Consider the following 19,385-nt stretch of genomic DNA (forward strand, 5'->3'; position numbering starts at 1 on the left):
CTTTTATAATGTGTTGCTTTTATATTACGCTAACTTTAATATTAAAACATAAGCTTACTCCCGTTCCAAATGTAGCTCCCTCATGCAAGCACCCTAGTTCCTAGTTAGACTGAAGTAGGACAAATTAGGAAAGAAAATAGGTAGTTACTTTCGGCTTCAGGTAGTAGTGTCGAATGTTTTAACATTAACTCGAGATTCTTGGTTTAAAGAATACAAAGAAAAAAAAGGAAGAAAAGGTTATAATACACCAATTACCAAACTTAAGAATTAGTCTTCCTTAATTTTGTGTATAACATTAAAAAAAAAACAGATTACAAGAAATAGATTTAGAGCAAGAAATAAAAAGTTTGAATTTGACAAAAAAAACAAAAACAAAAACAAAAAAAAAGTCCTTCCTAAAAATTGGGAATTCAAACTTTTTGGAAGGAATTTATGAGGTGTATTGAACTTGATATTATAGAAGATTTTGGAGGATTCTCAAAATCTCTTGTTATTTAATAAGAGATTTTTAAAAATCATCTGAAATCATATGTTATTGAATGTGTTATAAAATTCATTTAAAATCACTTGTTATTCAATCAATGATTTATAAATTTCACCTCGAATTGATTGTTATTCAAAATACCATAATGATTTTTAAAATCGTACTGAATGTGATTCTAGGAGATTTTTCTAACATTTTTTAGTTCAAAAATATGACTTCCAAATCACACCTTAAAAGTGAAACTTTAAAAGATTTTTTTTTATTAAAAGAGTCTGATGCCAATATTACAACTTTTTATATAAAATACCTCCATCTCTGCAGTTCTCTCTCTTTACTCTTAAATTCCACTCCGACGCGCCGCCTCTGGTGGTTGTGGGAGTAACCACCATTCAATCTGAATTACAGACCGCTATCTTGAGGTCAGTGGCAACAATTTTCGATCAACCTAAACATTCACCATCTAATCAAAGCTATACGGCTTGCCCTCCCCCGTTGTTTTATCAAATCCATATGTCTCGGCCACCTCCGCGGCGGAGCTTCCACCAACGACGACTGTCAAAATCTTCAGATCACCTTGATGGAGAACATTCTAAAACACCACTGCCTTCTGGCTACAAGAAGTTTTGCTAAAAATTTGATCATCTCATTCAACTTCACACCACTTTGTATGTTCTCACAATTTGATTTATCCTTTTTATTGTCGAGGTGTTGGGTGATGTTGGGTGTAATAGTATTAGAGAAGTTATGTTGAAATGATGCTAATTGTGTCTTCACAAGTTACAACGATGCCAGCTTTTGGATTAGATATATATAAAATGAGCAAAACCAATCCAACAGTCTATAATACTGGCTGCACAAGTGGTCGATATATACTACATGAGTTGGGGATAGTTTCAAGGTAGCATTTGCAGTGGCTATGGTAGAGGGCAAGCCCCATGAGGAATTGCATTTGCAGATGAGCTCTCTTATCACTGTCTTGTGGAAAGATCAGTTGGAGGAGCTTGTAGAAGGTGATGGTGACTGAAACAAGAGAGAAGCTTCTTCACATGCTTTTTCATAACACATTATACAAGTCACGGCGTTGAACTCTAAGTCACTCTATATTTTTTTTTTAAAATATATATATATATATATATCCTAAAATCACCTAAAATTCAATAACCAAATCTCCCCAAATTCCAAAAACTAATCTCAGCAAATCCTAAAATATCAAATTCAATAAACAAATCATCTCAAATTTACACTCAAATCTCTTAAAATTCTAAATATTAAAATCCAACCAAATCTTCTAAAATATCAAATTCAATACACCAATTACCAAACTTAAGAATTAGTCTTCCTTAATTTTGTGTATAACATTAAAAAAAAACAGATTACAAGAAATAGATTTAGAGCAAGAAATAAAAAGTTTGAATTTGACAAAAAAAAAAAAAAAAAAAAAAAGTCCTTCCTAAGAATTGGGAATTCAAACTTTTTCGAAGGAATTTAGTAATTTACCAAGTATAAATTTTTTTTACTTGAAAAACGAAATTACAAAGGAGTATAGATCCTAGTTGCATTGGGCCTGATAAATATCAAAAGTTAAAAGGCCCAGCTTTGATAGTCCGGTGGGCGTAAGTTAGCGTGACATGTTAGCGATATAATTCTAGGTTAAACTAGGATCCTTTCCTCAATTGGTCTTGTCTTCTGCCGTACGTCTTTGTCTCTAATATTCTCCATCAATCCGTCAAAAGTCAAAACAATGCCCATCAAGTTCGAAAGTAAGATCTACCCTCAATGCAACATTTCTCTTTACGTAAGCTTATAATTCTCTTGATAGTTTTTCTTTGTGATAATTCTTATATTTTTATAATATGTCGTTTTTCTACTACAGTGGTTCTATAGTTTTTAGTTTTTTACTAATCTGATCCAGAAGTTTGTGCTATATATTAATCACTAAAAGTATGGATTAATTAAGACTACAAAATAAATCAGATTTTTTCTTTCCTCGACAAGTCTATGTTTGCAAATTGCAAGAAGCCTTGTTTTCAAAATGTAAATCGACATCTTGTTTTCACCTTACAAAAAAAGGAAAAATCTTTAATAGCAAATGTATCACAAAGTTCATGCGCTTTCATATGATTTATGTGTCCAAGTTTCGCTTACACCAGCCTGGCCCAAACACAAACCCTCACACGCGCGTACGTAACAGTCAGATGATAGTTTTGTTTGTTATCCACACGTTCATAGACTACTAATAATATGCTTTTAAGATTACAGTATATTCAGGTTTAATATAACCTTAAATCCATGTGACTTTGTAATATGTGCAACGAATGTGGACAATAAATTATAGACTTATAGTACCATGAATCATTCTTATGGTATGCTTACGAACTTCATCATTTGAATTGAGGTGGGTCTTTTTTTATATATACTTTAATTTTTGTTTTTGTATTTTTGCAAAGTTAAGAAAAAAGCAAGTTGCTTACGCATCTAAACATAAGAAGAAAAATGACAGAAACCACCAAGAAACTCACATGGAAATCACTAACATACCCGTACGTACATGCATATTGTTTGAGGACAAGATGTTTCACATGAAAATATTATAATATGAAAACATTATAATTACATATGTATATATATATATATATAATTTAACAACGAAAAAAAAGACTAGTACATGTTAAGATGACACATAATTTGTGAACCGGCCTGGTTTTAGTTCTCCTTTAATTTAAGTTATTTGGTCTAGGTATTTTTTTCGGACATGATTTATAAACTTGTTTATCATAGATTCTCCGTGTCAGCCTTTAAAGATTCAAAATTTTGGTAGTTAAACCTTGACAAATCATAAACTATTTCCGAACCTGCCCTTACAACCAAACGTTGGCAACGCTGGGCCGGAGCAAGCAGGTATATTATATAGACATTATTTAAAATTTAGTGGATAATCGTACACTAGTCCTTATAATTTCGCCTATGCAAGAACTGAGTTGAACTAGATTCGAACTTCTGGACAAATCACAGCGTATTTTCAATCGGTTCTACCAAAACCGGTTCCATACGGCCCTAGTAAGACCGGTTAAACCCGGCACATCGATATTGGAGACGCTTGACGCTGATCTATCAAGAAAATCTTTGCCGGTACGTATTTCGATGGAAGAATATTGGGGTCAGCAGCGGCGTCTCGACTCAAATTATGGGCCAAAAGACATCGACTTATGTAATGATTAAATAAATGACTCATGCAGTCATACCCTTTTGTTCTTTCATCGTTATTGTGTTTCTATGCTATGTAACGAATCTTGCATACGCACATGCGTATTCTAATTCTTATACTTCTTTATTTAACAACCCTCTAACGATATATATATAACAATGACATCTAGGAAGTCAAAATATTACTAGACTCCATACTTCCCACGCTTACATGCAAATGCAACAATTAGTGGGAGTGACGGTGTGGGACTCGCGGCGAAGATTAATGGATATCATTTTCTGTCTTTTTGTTTTTTTTTCTTTTTCTTTTTCTTTTGCTTTAAATTGTCAAATATATATCACTTCGATCAAAGCTAAAAATAACTGAAAATAGCAATTTAAGAAAATATTATGGCAAGTAGAATATACAACCAAAAATCATAAAAAGGGATAACTAATCACGTAATAATTATTAGAAGAAAAAGTTACAATAGTTTTTTTTTTCTTTTCTTCGCCAGTCATCTAGTTTTGTGGTCGTATACCACTTTTTATTTGAACTTATAAAGGAGCTCGAACCCTAACTGGGTTTTATGGTGACGTTGATTATGATTTGAGGATACTGCCAGATCAAATCTATCATATACTAATATATTGGTATTATACAGTGGAGGATTGTGTAATATCGCCGTCGCTCATATATGGTCCCAATCACCTGCAGTTTAGTGGAAAAGGACAGCAAGCATTGGGAATCAAATCGAATTGGAATCTCTCTCACTCACTCTTTTCCAAAAGCGTCGAGCCTAACTTTCATACACGGAAGCCAGTTCTACGTACGATTCTGACACGTAAGTACATCCTTACGCTAAACAGCAAAACTTTCAGTAATACCAAGTCAAATCAAAATTCGACGAAACATGTGTAACGTACAACGTACCAAGTCTAAATTAAAGTTTTTGCCTTGGTATATATTGGTACATCCCTTACGTTCAACGATTCTACTATATTTCATTAATATTGATTATTTCGTATATACTTTTCATCAATTTTACAATACTTACACTTACACGTGAGTTTACACTATGAAATTGTACTGTGTTCTTACTTCCTTTACAAAACAAAAATATATCCAAGTACACCCCAGCGATCGTCGGTCACGGTAATATTTCCATAAAGAATAAAGTTTATATCGACAAAAAAAGTATTGGTGTAAAGCCGGATCTAAGGTTTCAACTACAAATTGAAAGAGCATTGGTGTAACGTATGCAAAGTAACATAACTTGCATGAAATGAAACCCTTTATCATAATAACTTGCATGGCCGGCACTTGCGTATGGCCGGAAAACAAATTCGTTAGACTTCATCAATGTTGACACATCATTAATTAATAGTATAGTGACCACATCATAGCACAATAGTAAGAGTGATATTGCTTACTTTTGTTCAACTCATTTAGAATTCAGCTCATCATTTTTGAGAGTTTCTCCATTTTTAATAGATTCCAAATATATTTTCCCAAAACAACTTCACAGGTTTTATCTAATATTCTTACTCATATTCTTATGCTTATTATGTCATTAGTTATATATAGTAACTAGATTAGGACCGTGATAGAACACAGATTGAAATTCCTTTTATTTATATTATAATTTTAGAATAAAATATAATTTATATGACTATTTTTAAAAGTTTTTTGGATAAAATATTATGCAATAAAATCATATGCTAAATATAATGACTTAAAAAACACATATTTGTTAATTTTGTAATTTTATGTATGAAAAATAGTTATTTTTGTTGTTTGTTTTTATTTTAATTTTTGAGCATGTTTGATGAAAGTTTTTTAATATGACATGTGCTTAGGTAAGATTTTCTTTCAGTTGCACAATAAGATCTCAGAAATCACGATTAAGTGTGATAAATTGCCAAGATTTTATTCTTTTTTACGCCTAAGAATATATTTTTATGCCTAGCAGTATATATTTTGTAACAATACATGGAATACTAAAGATTTTACTTAGGAAATTGTATAAATCATTGGCATATACTTTTTAAGAAGATTTTTTGGGATATTTTTAAGTGAATTTATATAGCCCACGAATTGACCAATTAATCTATAACGTTTTTTTTAACAAACCTATATTTAATGTATAATCTATTTTGTAACTAATTTATAAAAATTATATATTGTACGAAAAAGTTTGTGTAATTCCATTTTATTATAAGGGAATGATAAAAAAAAAAAGTTTTAGTGTTAGTACCGTCACACCCTCACCATAAATAGTTTTAGTTTTAGTGTTAGTAAAATTTGTTTAAATTAATAGTTTTAGTTTTAGTGCATGTCACTGATGGAAAAATAATTACTCATTTTTTGATAATTAAAAAAGAAAAAAAAATTGATATGAAAAGTCACGTTTTCAAACGCATACTGTAAACAAAGAAATTAATTCTGTAAAGATAATCGTTTAGTCTTTTAGAGATATAAAAGTCTTTTTATAAAAATTTAATTTTGGTCGGCCATACGTATTTTTGTAGCTGGCGTCACTTTTCACTATAAACTCAAAACTTGTCTCACACACACAACACTCTCTAGCTCTCTCTCTCTCTCTCTCTCTCTCTCTCCGGCCTTTGCAACTCTTATCTGAAGACAAAACATGAACTTTATCATCTGATCATCTCCAATCATCTCTAGTGTTTCTCAAACCAAGAAGAAGCTATGTTCAAGCTCTTTGGTTCCGCAGGTAAAGTTGATAATCTCTCACTTGATAAGTTTCTACTTTTATCTGATCATGAAACTAAAAATATTATTATAATCGAGAAACTTGTTTATGTATTCAATATTTTTCGTCCTTTTACCTGATTGTGCTTGCTTTAATATGAGCAGCAGAAACGTGTTTTCATCTCATGAGAACGCAATGGTTGCAACAAAACTCGCTTTGCTTGAAAGAACGTACAAGCATGGGTATGCAAGTGGCCTTCCTTGCTTTCTATGTTACTCATTTGGCACTAAAATGGTTTGGTGTAGTGAGAAACAGAGGATATAATGATGTAGAAGAAGACTTGAAGAAGCAGAGCATAACCGTGAAGCAGAGCTTCTCTTACAACATATCTCTTATCTGCTCTGTGTCGATCTTCGGGACTCATTGCTTTATCTTGCTTTTGCTGTTTCGGGACAGCGTGGTGTCACGATGTGGTTCCTCTGTTTCTGTCTTCTCCGCTGAGGTTTCACAGGCTTTCTCTTGGTTGATTGTTTCTGTTGCTGTGGTGAAGATCAGAGAAAAGAGGCTTGTTAAGTTTCCTTGGATGTTAAGGACATGGTGGCTCTGTAGTTTCATCTTATCCTCTGCCTTTGATGCTCACTTCGTAACCTCGAAACACAAGCCTCTCGGATTTCAGGATTATGCCGACTTGACTGGTCTTCTTGCATCCTTGTTCTTGCTGGCTGTTTCAATCAGAGGGCAAACCGGTTTCCGTCTTCTTGAAGCCAACGGAATCACAGAGCCACTACTACTTGGTGGAGAAACTGAGCAAGACAAGAAAGATTCTTCTTCTTCTACTTCTCCATATGGGAACGCTACTCTCTTCCAACGCGTCACTTTCTCATGGATAAACCCTTTGTTCTCCCTCGGGTACAAGAGACCTCTCGGCAAAGAAGATGTACCAGACATAGATGTGAAAGACTCTGCTCGTTTTTGCTCTCATGCCTTTGACCAGAAACTGAAAACCACCAAAGAAGAAGAAGGACCTGGAAATGCTTTCTTTTATAAGACGGTTCTTCGATATGTCTGGAGGAAAGCCGCGATCAACGCGGTATTCGCAGTTGTAAACGCGAGCACAGCTTACATCGGACCATATCTCATCAATGACTTTGTAGTGTTTCTAGGTGAGAAACAATCCCAGAGCTTAAACCATGGTTACCTTCTTGCACTCGGGTTTCTAAGTGCCAAAATCGTCGAGACAGTTACTCAAAGACAATGGATCTTTGGAGCTCGTCAGCTAGGAATGCGCCTTCGAGCAGCTTTGATATCGCATATATACCAAAAAGGTTTACTTTTGTCAAGTCAATCACGGCAAAGCCACACGAGCGGAGAGATCATCAACTACATGAGTGTAGATGTTCAGAGGATCACTGATTTCATTTATTATGTAAACACCATATGGATGTTACCTATACAGATCTTCTCGGCGATTTATATCTTGCAAAAACATCTGGGACTTGGAGCTTTAGCTGCATTGGTCACAACTTTCATGGTGATGGCGTGCAATTACCCCCTGACGAAGCTGCAGAGAAACTACCAATCAGATATCATGAATGCTAAAGATGATAGAATGAAAGCAACTTCAGAGATTCTTAAAAACATGAAGATTCTGAAGCTTCAAGCATGGGATAACCAATTTCTCAACAAGGTTAAAACGTTACGAAAAAAAGAGTACGATTGTTTATGGAAGTCTTTGAGGTTACAAGCCTTCACTACTTTCATCCTTTGGGGAGCTCCTTCACTGATCTCTGTGGTGACTTTTGTTACCTGTATGTTACTGGGAGTGAAGCTAACAGCTGGAGCAGTCTTGTCTGCTCTTGCAACGTTTCAAATGTTACAAAGTCCTATTTTTGGTTTACCTGATCTTCTCTCAGCGCTTGTTCAGTGCAAGGTTTCTGCAGATAGAATAGCTTCTTACCTTCAACAAAGCGAGACTCAGAAGGATGCAGTTGAGTATTCCTCAAATGATCATGCAGAGTTAAGTATTGAAATAGAAAATGGAGCATTCAGTTGGGAACCTGAGCCAAGCAGACCGACTCTTGATGAGATAGAACTGAAAGTAAAAAGAGGAATGAAAGTGGCGGTTTGTGGAGCTGTAGGATCAGGAAAATCAAGTTTACTCTCATCAATCTTAGGGGAGATTCAGAAGCTGAAGGGAACAGTTAGAGTTAGTGGTAAACAAGCTTATGTTCCTCAATCGCCATGGATACTAAGCGGGACTATAAGAGATAACATTTTGTTTGGAAGCATTTATGAAAGCGAGAAGTATGAGAGAACTGTTAAAGCATGTGCTTTGATTAAGGACTTTGAGCTTTTCTCTAATGGAGACCTGACAGAGATTGGAGAGAGAGGGATAAACATGAGTGGAGGTCAGAAGCAAAGGATACAGATTGCTCGAGCGGTATATCAGAATGCTGATATATATCTACTGGATGATCCTTTTAGTGCTGTTGACGCTCATACAGGAAGACAACTCTTTGAAGTATAATAATGTTCATGGAAATTTGTAATCTTTGTACTTAATCTCTCAGAACTCGACAATTGACAATGTTCTTTTTTTTACCTGGTTTTGCAGGACTGCTTAATGGGGATACTGAAAGAAAAGACTGTACTTTACGTTACCCATCAAGTCGAGTTTCTTCCAGCAGCAGATCTAATCCTGGTAAGAGAAACCATCATTGGTAGTAAGCAAATGCAAAAGAAGCTGTAGTTTCCATTAACATTAGTGTTTGTACTCTAAAACAGGTGATGCAAAACGGAAGAGTGATGCAAGCAGGCAAGTTCGAAGAGCTTCTAAAACAAAACATAGGTTTTGAAGTTCTTGTAGGATCTCATAACGTAGCACTAGAATCAATCCTATCAATTGAAAAATCAAGCAGAAACTTCAAAGAGAAATCAAAAGATGACACAGCATCAATTTCAGAGAGTCTACAGACACAGTGTTACTCAGAGCATAACATTTCAACAGAGAATAAAAAGAAAGAAGCAAAGCTAGTGCAAGATGAAGAAATAGAGAAAGGAGTAATTGGCAAAGAAGTTTACATGGCATATTTAACAACTGTAAAAGGCGGATTGCTTGTGCCACTCATAATATTGGCTCAGTCTTGCTTTCAAATGCTACAGATCGCTAGCAATTACTGGATGGCATGGACTGCTCCTCCAACTGCTGAATCCACACCAAAGTTAAGAATGGATCGGATTTTACTTGTTTACGCACTTCTTGCTGCAGGAAGTTCACTTTGTGTTTTAGCAAGGACTATTCTAGTCGCGATAGGTGGACTTCTAACAGCAGAGACGTTCTTCTCAAGGATGCTCTGCAGCATTTTCAGAGCTCCCATGTCATTTTTCGATTCAACTCCAACAGGAAGAATCTTGAACAGGGTAAAGTACCAGAATCAATCTAACAAAAAAACATATTTTTATTAATAATCTAGACTGAAAAATATACCTTGGTTTTTTCATGTTTTATAATAGGCATCCACAGATCAAAGTGTCCTGGATTTGGAAATGGCAGTCAGACTAGGTTGGTGTGCTTTTTCGATCATTCAAATTGTTGGAACCATCTTTGTCATGTCGCAAGTGGCTTGGCAAGTTTGTGTCATCTTCCTTCCAGTAGCAATAGCCTGCGTGTTTTACCAGGTAAGAGAGAAAACAAATCCATTTTCTTGATACAACAATTCTTTTTTTTTATGCTCGTGTTTTCTTCAGAGATATTACACACCAACAGCAAGAGAACTGTCACGCATGTCGGGAGTAGAAAGAGCTCCAATCCTCCACCATTTCGCTGAATCGCTTGCTGGTGCAACAACAATACGTGCTTTTGATAAACGAGAGCGCTTCATTAGATCAAACCTTATTCTAATTGATAGCCATTCAAGGCCTTGGTTCCATGTTGCATCCGCAATGGAGTGGCTTTCTTTCCGGTTGAATTTGCTGTCTCATTTTGTCTTTGCTTTTTCCTTGGTGTTACTTGTGACTCTCCCTGAAGGTGTCATAAATCCAAGTAAGTTTCATACATCATAAATCAGTAACTACTCCTTCTAATGGGATCAGAACTCAAACTTCTTGTTCACCTTTCCTTACAGGTATTGCTGGTCTTGGGGTCACATATGGCTTAAGTTTGAATGTTCTACAAGCCACAGTAATATGGAACATATGCAACGCAGAAAACAAGATGATTTCTGTAGAAAGAATTCTTCAGTACTCCAAAATCCCCAGTGAAGCACCTCTAGTAATTGATGATCACAGACCTCTTGATAACTGGCCAAATGTAGGATCAATCGTCTTCAGAGACCTACAGGTAAATAACAAAGTAGATGTTAAAAATATGATTGTGAAATGAAGAACCAAGTTCACAGAAACAGATGTAAATCAAGATTCTCAATACTGAGATGTCTTTGTTCCAGGTCCGCTATGCAGAACATTTCCCAGCTGTCTTGAAGAACATCACCTGTGAGTTTCCAGGAGGAAAAAAGATTGGAGTTGTAGGAAGAACAGGAAGCGGCAAATCAACTCTAATTCAGGCATTATTTAGGATTGTAGAGCCAAGTCAAGGAACCATAGTTATTGATAATGTGGATATAACCAAGATAGGTCTACATGACTTGAGATCAAGGCTTGGGATTATTCCTCAAGATCCAGCACTATTTGATGGAACAATCAGATTGAATCTAGACCCTCTAGCTCAGTACACTGATCGTGAAATATGGGAGGTAACAAACCTGCAAAACACTCTCTGTAATTCTTCTCTGCTTTACTTTGACATATATTCTAATACAAGGTGATATTTAGGCTCTTGATAAATGCCAATTGGGAGAAATCATTCGTGCAAAGGATAAGAAGCTGGATGCTACAGGTGAGTGTTCTGAAATCTTTATGAGAAGAATATTTAAATTAATGGTTTCAGGACAATGAAAACTAAGAATTATAAATGAATGTAACAGTGGTTGAAAATGGAGAAAACTGGAGCGTAGGGCAAAGACAGTTGGTCTGTCTTGGAAGGGTGTTGTTGAAGAAAAGCAACATACTGGTGCTTGATGAAGCCACTGCTTCAGTTGATTCTGCAACAGATGGTGTGATACAAAAGATCATCAGTCAAGAGTTTAAAGATCGAACAGTGGTGACTATAGCACACAGAATCCACACAGTGATCGAGAGTGATCTTGTTCTTGTTCTGAGTGATGGTAAGAACAATATACATGTGTTTTCACATACATTTACACACATAGCAATGAGTTCTAAAATCACTTTTTCATGAGCAGGGCGAATCGCAGAGTTCGACTCACCTGCAAAACTGCTACAGAGAGAAGATTCTTTCTTCTCCAAACTCATAAAAGAGTATTCGCTAAGTTCTAATCACTTTACAGGCTCGAATGATCTCCTCAGCTGAGTATCACTGAAAGATGATGATAATCTTTTGCCGAGAAAACGAAAGATCATTTCAACAGTTATGCTTAAGTTGAAAGTCTTACTAGCTATTTAGTACATAAGTTGAACAAAGGTATGGAGAGAGTACCATGGTTAAGAGCAAGGCGTATCGAAGAAATTTCAACATTTACTTTCAGTATCTTTTATGCTTTAATCACAGAAGTACTTGTGGTTTAGGTTCTTTACCAGGTTTTCAGTGTGTTCTTGGAGAACAATTCATGTAAACAATGGAATAAAGCAGGAGAGTATCTTCTATTTATCAAATAATACTCAATCTAGTTTAAGCTGTGAACAAGGACAATTTCAATATTGCAATAATGTGGTTCTCTTGAGCATATAAGGATGGAAATTTTGATTCTCTTTACAAAAGTTTCGAGTGAAACATATTTATTTACAGTAAACAAGACCGTATTGGTGTTTCAACTATGAAGATCGACTCGAGTGGTTCGAAGATTGTTCTACAATAAGAGTTGTTGAGTTTCTTACGATGTAACTCCATAAGGAAGCAAAGCAGCAGCCACAATCCTGCCTTCCTCATTCAGAACGTTGTAAGTTGATCCAGCATTTCTCTGGATAGAACAGATTTGTTAATCAATAACCACAGACAGATACTCCAAAACAAACAGAACAAGGACATGAGTAAAAAACAAAGCAAGAGGATGTAGACATACACAATCAACTGTTTCTAGCTTCATGCCAATTGACTTTACAAACTGACGGACTTGCGGTTTCAGCGGGTGGTTGTATCTTCCACACCCAACAATCAAGAGCTCTAGAGATTGTAGTCAAAAACCATCATAAAAGAAAGAGTCAAATACAGTTCCAATATGTGTAAAGGGTTTTAACTTTTCTAGCCACTAGCAATATGGTGTAAGCATACATAACATATGGTCTCTTAAAGATCCAAATCAACCACAGTAAAATTGGTTAAGGAGTGGCAAACATAACGAATGTTAAATGTATTAGTACCTGGAATTGGTCGAACTGTCTGAAAGATTGACAAGCTGCATCCAATGAAATAGAGATTATGTAAACTTGCTATAAAAACAATGAAAGATTAAAACTTTACGCAGTTTAAAGACTATCACATTGATACCTATCGGTTGTGATCTCGGAGAAGTTACGAGGGCTCCATGACATAAGCAAATTCCCAACACAGAGCAAGCTACCTTCGTATCTAACCCCATTCACCGTGAAACTCGTCTCATCAAACCTGCCAAAAAAAAAAAGCAATCACTAATCGAATACATTTGCGTACCCAAAAATCCAAACTTTCTTGCTCAAAAATTCAAATTAGGAAAGGGGGATTTGATATGATTCACATACTCCTGAAATCGGAGCTGATCCTCAGGAACGTTATCGATGAGATTGATCTGATCGCATAGAGAGAAAGCTCGTCTGAGAGATGGCAAAATAATATTTTGCTCCTTCCTCAGGCTTCGAATCAATGTCGGCAACGTCGCCATAGCTTTCTGTCTCACCCGCCATCTCCGTCGTCTTGTAAACTAGTAGTATTTTTAGTCGGAGTCTCTCGCAGCCGGTTTATACTTAACCAAACCGGTTTATTTGGTTGATGGTTTTGAACCACTGATTCTAATCGGTTCACCCTAATCAACTGCAACAATTCTGGTATACCAGCTTAATTAGTAAATTGGCAATAGAAAAATGTTTTATTCGGATCTAAACTCGGTTTCGGTTATTGTTTCTTTTTATGTTTACCAATATAAACCCGAATGTATTATATAGATTGGTTTAATACAATTTTAGGAATGTAAACCAGTTTTTTTAACTCATGGATTAGAACATAACCCATATACAACAAGCAGAATCAAATCTTAAATATTATAGAGTTCCATGAGCCAACAATTCAATACTATGGCTGTCAAAAAAAAACTAATAATTAAATACAATAAATTTTTTTTGTATTTTTATTATTCACTAAAATGCAAACCGGAACTCACAAATCAAAAGTTCAAAACCGGGAGAGAACAAGGGGTCTTACTTAGGCAATCTTCTGAATTTTTTCTGTTGTGTGTACACTAAAAAACATACACACGGAGATTGTCTAAAATACGACATAATATAATTTGGCCAAATTGTAAAAACTGGAATCCAATCTTAGTCTAAGATTAATTCGAAGAAGAGACAATTCACCACGACTAGTATGACGCATGACCAATTTGCTTCTTGGAGAAACAGTGAGTTTGGCTCTATCTTACAGAACAGAACAAAAATCTACTGACAAGGAGAGGGGCTTGACGGGTATTACATTACATGTAGTACAATCTAAGGTTTTCTGGTGTAATTACAGTTGTTTTTCTTACCTCGGACTGCTTGTTACGTTTCTGACTTTGATGCAATGTTTTATGTAAGCGATAAGTATCGTTGACGAATAAAGATAGTAGAATAAATCTAGTAAAAGCATTCTCTCTTACGGCTGTTTAAGAAAGCCACAACTAGACACTTGTAGATAGGGATATATCCAGCATCTCGTGGTGAATGGTGTTGATGTGATGAAAAAGATGTGGTATGACGTTACGTATGTACGATAAATTTGTTAGCAATCAGAGAGAGTGATAGATTAAGACAACTCAATCTTATCAAAAATCAATAATTGATACAATTAACACAAAGACGACCAAAACAAACAAAACGTCATAGTAGTAAACTATGATTTTTTTATTATTATTTTGATTCTGATTTTGTCAATCCGCTATTTACCTCATCCAAAACGTCTGATTAACCATTTTAACCGTCCCACTTAGTAGCCTAATACTGACTTTTACTATAATAAAAAAAGAGACAAAAAACGTAGTAGCCTATAACACAAACTGTAAAATAACACCATCTGATCATGACCTCTATGTTTTTTTTTTCCTCCAAAACATAAACTTATATATATATATATATATATATATATATTGAAGTAACAATATCCTTACAAAGTTGATCTTGTAGCCACAGAGGCATAAACACAGAATCAGAATAAAAGGTTGAATTACAACAGCCAAAATTTAGCTAAACTATGTGCAGGTGCAGCTCCACTACCCTCTCTTTCTAATAAAATACTTCTCATATATAACAAACGAAAATTTTCAACAACTACATATATGACAATAAGGGATGAAAAAAATAAAATAAACCATAAGGGGATATGAAATCAATAAAATGACGATGGATTCTCTATTACTTGCAAAACACCAAATGATTGTAAGGATAATCAAACGAGCAACGATTTTTCTCCTCCTCGTCTCTCCTCGATTGGTTCGCCGCCATGAAAGATACAAAGAAGCCCGCAGATTGCACCTCTTGTTCATACAGTGTCTTATTCCCCTCCTCACGTGACTTCTTACATGACGTCGTCTCCTTGATCACTTCTTCTTTTTTAGTCTCTCCGACCGATCTCTTAAGGAACCGTTTAAACCATCTGATCGAATCTTTTGGATAACGTTTAAGACCATTGACAAAGTCAACATAATAAAGACCAAATCTAGCTGTGTATCCATGTTCCCATTCAAAATTGTCCATCAATGACCATGCATAATATCCTCTTACGTCATACCCATCTTCCCTATAAACATCAGAAAAAAAACATTATCATAAATTTGATCGATTTCAACAGAAAATATAAATATTGTAAGAAAATCAAGAACTAACACTATAGCTTTGTGAAGTTCTGCGAAATGTGTCTTATGGTATTCAATCCTAAATGTGTCCTTAAGAATCTCTTCTCTTGGTTGTGTACCATCGTCGTGATCATTGATTCCTGCAATGTAGTAATCAATATATAAAACATAATTAGCCGCATCAAGAAAAAGAAGAAAAACACGAAACAATGAAAACTATTCAAAAACTCAGTTTATTTAGCTTGTTTAGAACATATCAATCTCAAGTTAGAATTCAGGGATAAGACATTATTTTGTTTTTAGACGAGTTAAAGAGATTACAAATAATGTTGCTAACCATTTTCTTTGATGTAGACTGGCATGTTATTGTATTTGTCTTTGATATAGTTTAGAACTTTTCGCAAGCCTTCCGGATATGACAACAATAAACCCCTTTCTTCCTGAAAACAAAATGATCTATTAATTTTAAATACCTAAGGATAATATTATTCGTCATGAACATTTAGAAATTAGTATTTACGAAAAACGAATTAAGTTACGTACCCCAAGTCCAATAATGTGGCCACTGTGGTTGGTACCTGTTTCAAAGCAATTTACAAATAGTGTTTAGTTTTATCATCTAAGCCTTTTTATATATATGGACCAATCTTTGGTAATTAGTAGTACGTACTTTTCCATTCGACTTGATGATCAGTTTTGAAACGAGGCTTTTCAGGATCGATCTGAGGTGTGTGAACAGCAAAGCTTGCCGTATAATAATTTACTCCAACAAAATCAGATGAATTTTTTTAACATATTTGATTGTTCTGCAGTAAATGAAGGTAATTTATGTCCTGCATATTTTTTCACGATATTTGGATAATCTCCATAAATCACTGGATCGAGATGCCTATATATACATAAAAAAAAAAAAAAAAAGTTACAATAGAAGCTAACATTAAAATCATTAAATTATTTGGTTAAAGATAACTTACCATCCAATTTCAAAAGCAAGAGCTCGTTCAGCTGCTTCTTTATCATCAGCAGAATCAGAATGATAAGGCTCAAACCATCGTGGGGACAATACCCGCAACAGTCAGAATGATAAGGTTCCAAACAAATTCTTCCGAAATCTCGGAAATCTTTTCTATTTTGATCAGAGTCATATAAATTAACTAAATTAATTAATCATTTCACATTAACTATGTTTTTGTATCTTGGATATATGATATGCATTTCCAGTTCTGCTTACACGATTTTAGGGCTTTAAAAGCCACCGTACTCGTCCTCCAAAGATTGTGGATGGTCCCAATGATAAAGCGTCATTGAAGGTTGTCTATCTGCATGTTTATCAAACCATGATTAAATTTGATTATTTAAGTTATAACCACATGTTTAATTTTAATAAAGACTTTAGCACATAGGTTAATGATTGTACCATTAGCAAGAAGTTCGTCGATGAGATCCTTGTAAAATTGTACACCTTCTTTATTTACTCCATCTTTTAGTTTTCCGCCTATAAATAATTAAAAAAAAAAACACTTTATCTATAACTTGTATAAATAGTTATTTGTAAGAAAAATTCTAATCATCGAAAAGAAGAAAATAAAAAGTCCAAACTTACTGGGAATTAATCTGGACCACGAGATTGAGAATCGGAAAGCATCCATGTTTAGCTCCTTCATCAATTTGATGTCATCCTGATTTTTTTTGTCGTATCACAAAACATATTTGATTAATCAAAGGATAAATAAGTAATACCATATTATATTGTTTTCACATTAAAACCAAAAAAAAAAAAAAACCCATATTATATTGACTAACCAAAACAAAAAAGGATAACGTGTTAACTTTGCAAGAAAGTATATTGACTTTTTCGAAAGCTGTTTTCATTTTGATGATTAATTACGAGATTTAGAGATAACCTGATTTTCATTAATTAATATGATAGTTTGATTTAAATATTATTTTGAATATCATATGATTGGTTACAGAATATAGATGCATGTTTTGTAATAAATAGCTTGATTATAGATTGTACCTTGTAACGATGATAAAAATCAATTGCTACATCTGCGTTATGCATATTGGTCCTTTCTGCAAACAACGATATATAACAAAAAAAAAAAAATCAGTCACAGCTCATAAATAATTCAGCAGAACTATATATGGTCCATCGAATCGACAATGGTCCATTGAATCCGTCCGTAGATTTTGCTGTAACCGGATAATACCTGGATAAGTGCGGCTGAAGTGGTCCCATATTGTTGGAGATTTGCCGCCTTCGTTTGTTGCACCTTCGTACTGCATAAACATTTTTATTTTTTTATCGCAAGGCTAATATTAGAGTGACAAATAAGAATGAGACAAAACATGAGCAAATTTATACGGAAGATCGTGATATGTATATGATTGTAACTTGGAACGTAGTAAACTTTAATTAACTAGATAATTTTGTTATAAACTATGATTTTCGTAAATTTATGTAACATATTCTCTAATCAAACATTATAACTCTTATAGGATGATGCAAGATAATTTATATCTTTACTTGATATGAGAAGAAAACATTTTGAGAAGAAGAAAACAAGAACGAATTAAATACAGAACGTCAGGATCAATTAGACGTCAGCAAATAATATTTTGATTTTTCTCGTAGTTGAAGTTGAAACTCTAGCAGTGTTTTCACTTTCAAATCCAGCTGCCCAGATATGTGTTACAATTAAGTTTACGGTTCATCTTTTTTCGATTTTTTTTTTGTTTGGTTTAAAACCAAAGAAAGGGCATAGAGCCAACAAAAAAAATCCCCAAAAGAGCATGTTTTGTAATAAATATAATATATAACAGCTTTTTTTTTCAGTTCACTTAATAGAGAACCCGTAAGCAAAATTGTATGATTAGAAAAGCACACCAAAATCTTTCGCATTGTGTTTTAAAACCGTACTGTATGTTTTATTCTACTATGACTCATAGAATATGACCATAATACTGCATGCAAAATGGTAAAATTGCATAAAGAAACAACAAATGCACGATAATCACATAACAGAATGAAAAGAAAGAATAGAATAATAGAAATTTGAATCGTGATGTTAACTTTGCGACAGATAATCACATAGCCATTTGCTATGTCACAGATTGCTAATCATAAATATTACCTGAAACGCTGAAGCAGCTGTTCCAAAAATGAAACCATGAGGAAAACTGTGCCGATCTAGTTGTCGAGAATTAATCGTATTTGCTAACAATGAGATTATCGAAAGGATGATGAGGAAACTCCATCTCTCCCTAGCCATATTTTTTTCTCTCTGTCTCTCTCTTTTTTATTTTATTTTATTTTGTGTGTGTGTGGTCTTTTTGAGATTCCCAAGTGATTAGATTTTACTCGATATTCTCTTCCTTATATAGAGGATTTTCGTAGGTGATATACGTCATCTGCGTGGAAATGTTTGGACACATATATCTAGATATAGTATATAGATAGAACTTATAGTTTTTTTTTTTTTAATTTCACCGGATATTTCCTTCCAAGTTTAAGATTAATGCATATATAAGTCTCGATATTGCCAACTAAAGCTCAGGAGCTTGTTTTTTCCATCGTCATCTCTGAATTTGCCCGTTATCACTGCATGCTCCCATTCACCATCATCGTCTTCTTTGAATATTCCCATTATTATTGCTCAGATTCACTTACATAGTTACATGTATGTGTAATATATATACATATATATAAATATAGTGTAAACAAATGTTGGTGTTGAATGTGGTCAACATCACGGATATGTTCACTGAAAACATATTCTGCGAAGAGTGCATGTACGTCGTGGTACGGTTACAGCATGACAAGTGTAACGTAAATAAAAGACCGAGTTTAGATTTTTAGAATATTCATTGTGTGCTAACTGCTAAGTCATGTGTAATATTTTCTGT

At 34.4% G+C, this 19,385-nt stretch overlaps 2 protein-coding genes and 1 pseudogene across 4 annotated transcripts; 1 reads left to right on the forward strand and 2 right to left on the reverse strand.

Annotated features, from left to right (window-relative positions):
- The first annotated feature begins 6,175 nt into the window (after positions 1-6,175).
- LOC104704192 (ABC transporter C family member 9) lies at positions 6,176-12,142 on the forward strand. 2 transcript variants are annotated; one of them, XM_087456555.1, is made up of 11 exons: positions 6,176-6,405; positions 6,549-8,905; positions 8,999-9,085; positions 9,169-9,804; positions 9,898-10,062; positions 10,132-10,426; positions 10,509-10,723; positions 10,830-11,135; positions 11,215-11,278; positions 11,367-11,606; positions 11,685-12,142. In XM_087456555.1, exons 1-11 carry the CDS (start codon positions 6,381-6,383, stop codon positions 11,810-11,812), a joined length of 4,518 nt encoding a protein of 1,505 aa, XP_087312681.1. In that variant the 5' UTR covers positions 6,176-6,380; the 3' UTR covers positions 11,813-12,142. The 2 variants fall into 2 exon arrangements, with proteins under 2 accessions (XP_087312681.1, XP_087312682.1); XM_087456556.1 differs by having other exon boundaries at positions 6,196-6,405; positions 6,552-8,905.
- Positions 12,143-12,159: 17 nt separating this feature from the next.
- Positions 12,160-13,358, reverse strand: LOC104699897 (uncharacterized). Its single transcript, XM_010415297.3, has 5 exons — positions 13,177-13,358; positions 12,947-13,063; positions 12,820-12,854; positions 12,522-12,622; positions 12,160-12,419 (listed from the first exon to the last, which is right to left on the reverse strand). Exons 1-5 carry the CDS (start codon positions 13,314-13,316, stop codon positions 12,333-12,335), a joined length of 480 nt encoding a protein of 159 aa, XP_010413599.1. The 5' UTR covers positions 13,317-13,358; the 3' UTR covers positions 12,160-12,332.
- Positions 13,359-14,904: 1,546 nt separating this feature from the next.
- LOC104699898 (beta-glucosidase 30-like) lies at positions 14,905-18,831 on the reverse strand (annotated as a pseudogene). Its single transcript, XR_015560800.1, has 12 exons — positions 18,614-18,831; positions 17,690-17,759; positions 17,497-17,552; positions 17,080-17,155; positions 16,894-16,971; positions 16,708-16,795; positions 16,451-16,602; positions 16,147-16,365; positions 16,020-16,054; positions 15,814-15,916; positions 15,508-15,616; positions 14,905-15,421 (listed from the first exon to the last, which is right to left on the reverse strand). The product of XR_015560800.1 is annotated as a beta-glucosidase 30-like (transcript).
- Positions 18,832-19,385: the final 554 nt, after the last annotated feature.

This window comes from Camelina sativa, chromosome 7 (genome assembly GCF_030686135.1).
Source record: "Camelina sativa cultivar CO46 ecotype springtype chromosome 7, ASM3068613v1".
NCBI lineage: Eukaryota > Viridiplantae > Streptophyta > Magnoliopsida > Brassicales > Brassicaceae > Camelina > Camelina sativa.

What these genes read in the sequence shown, in the direction of transcription:
- LOC104699897 (XM_010415297.3), bottom strand. Translation starts at nt 13,316, where the DNA reads ATGGCGACGTTGCCGACATTGATTCGAAGCCTGAGGAAGGAGCAAAAT. An exon ending in GATCAGCTCCGATTTCAGGA is followed by an intron (nt 13,064 to 13,176) that starts GTATGTGAATCA and finishes TTTTTTTGGCAG; the next exon opens with GTTTGATGAGACGAGTTTCA. An exon ending in AGCTAGAAACAGTTGATTGT is followed by an intron (nt 12,420 to 12,521) that starts GTATGTCTACAT and finishes TGTTCTATCCAG; the next exon opens with AGAAATGCTGGATCAACTTA.
- LOC104704192 (XM_087456555.1), top strand. Translation starts at nt 6,381, where the DNA reads ATGTTCAAGCTCTTTGGTTCCGCAG. An exon ending in TAGCCTGCGTGTTTTACCAG is followed by an intron (nt 10,063 to 10,131) that starts GTAAGAGAGAAA and finishes TGTTTTCTTCAG; the next exon opens with AGATATTACACACCAACAGC. An exon ending in TCGTCTTCAGAGACCTACAG is followed by an intron (nt 10,724 to 10,829) that starts GTAAATAACAAA and finishes TCTTTGTTCCAG; the next exon opens with GTCCGCTATGCAGAACATTT.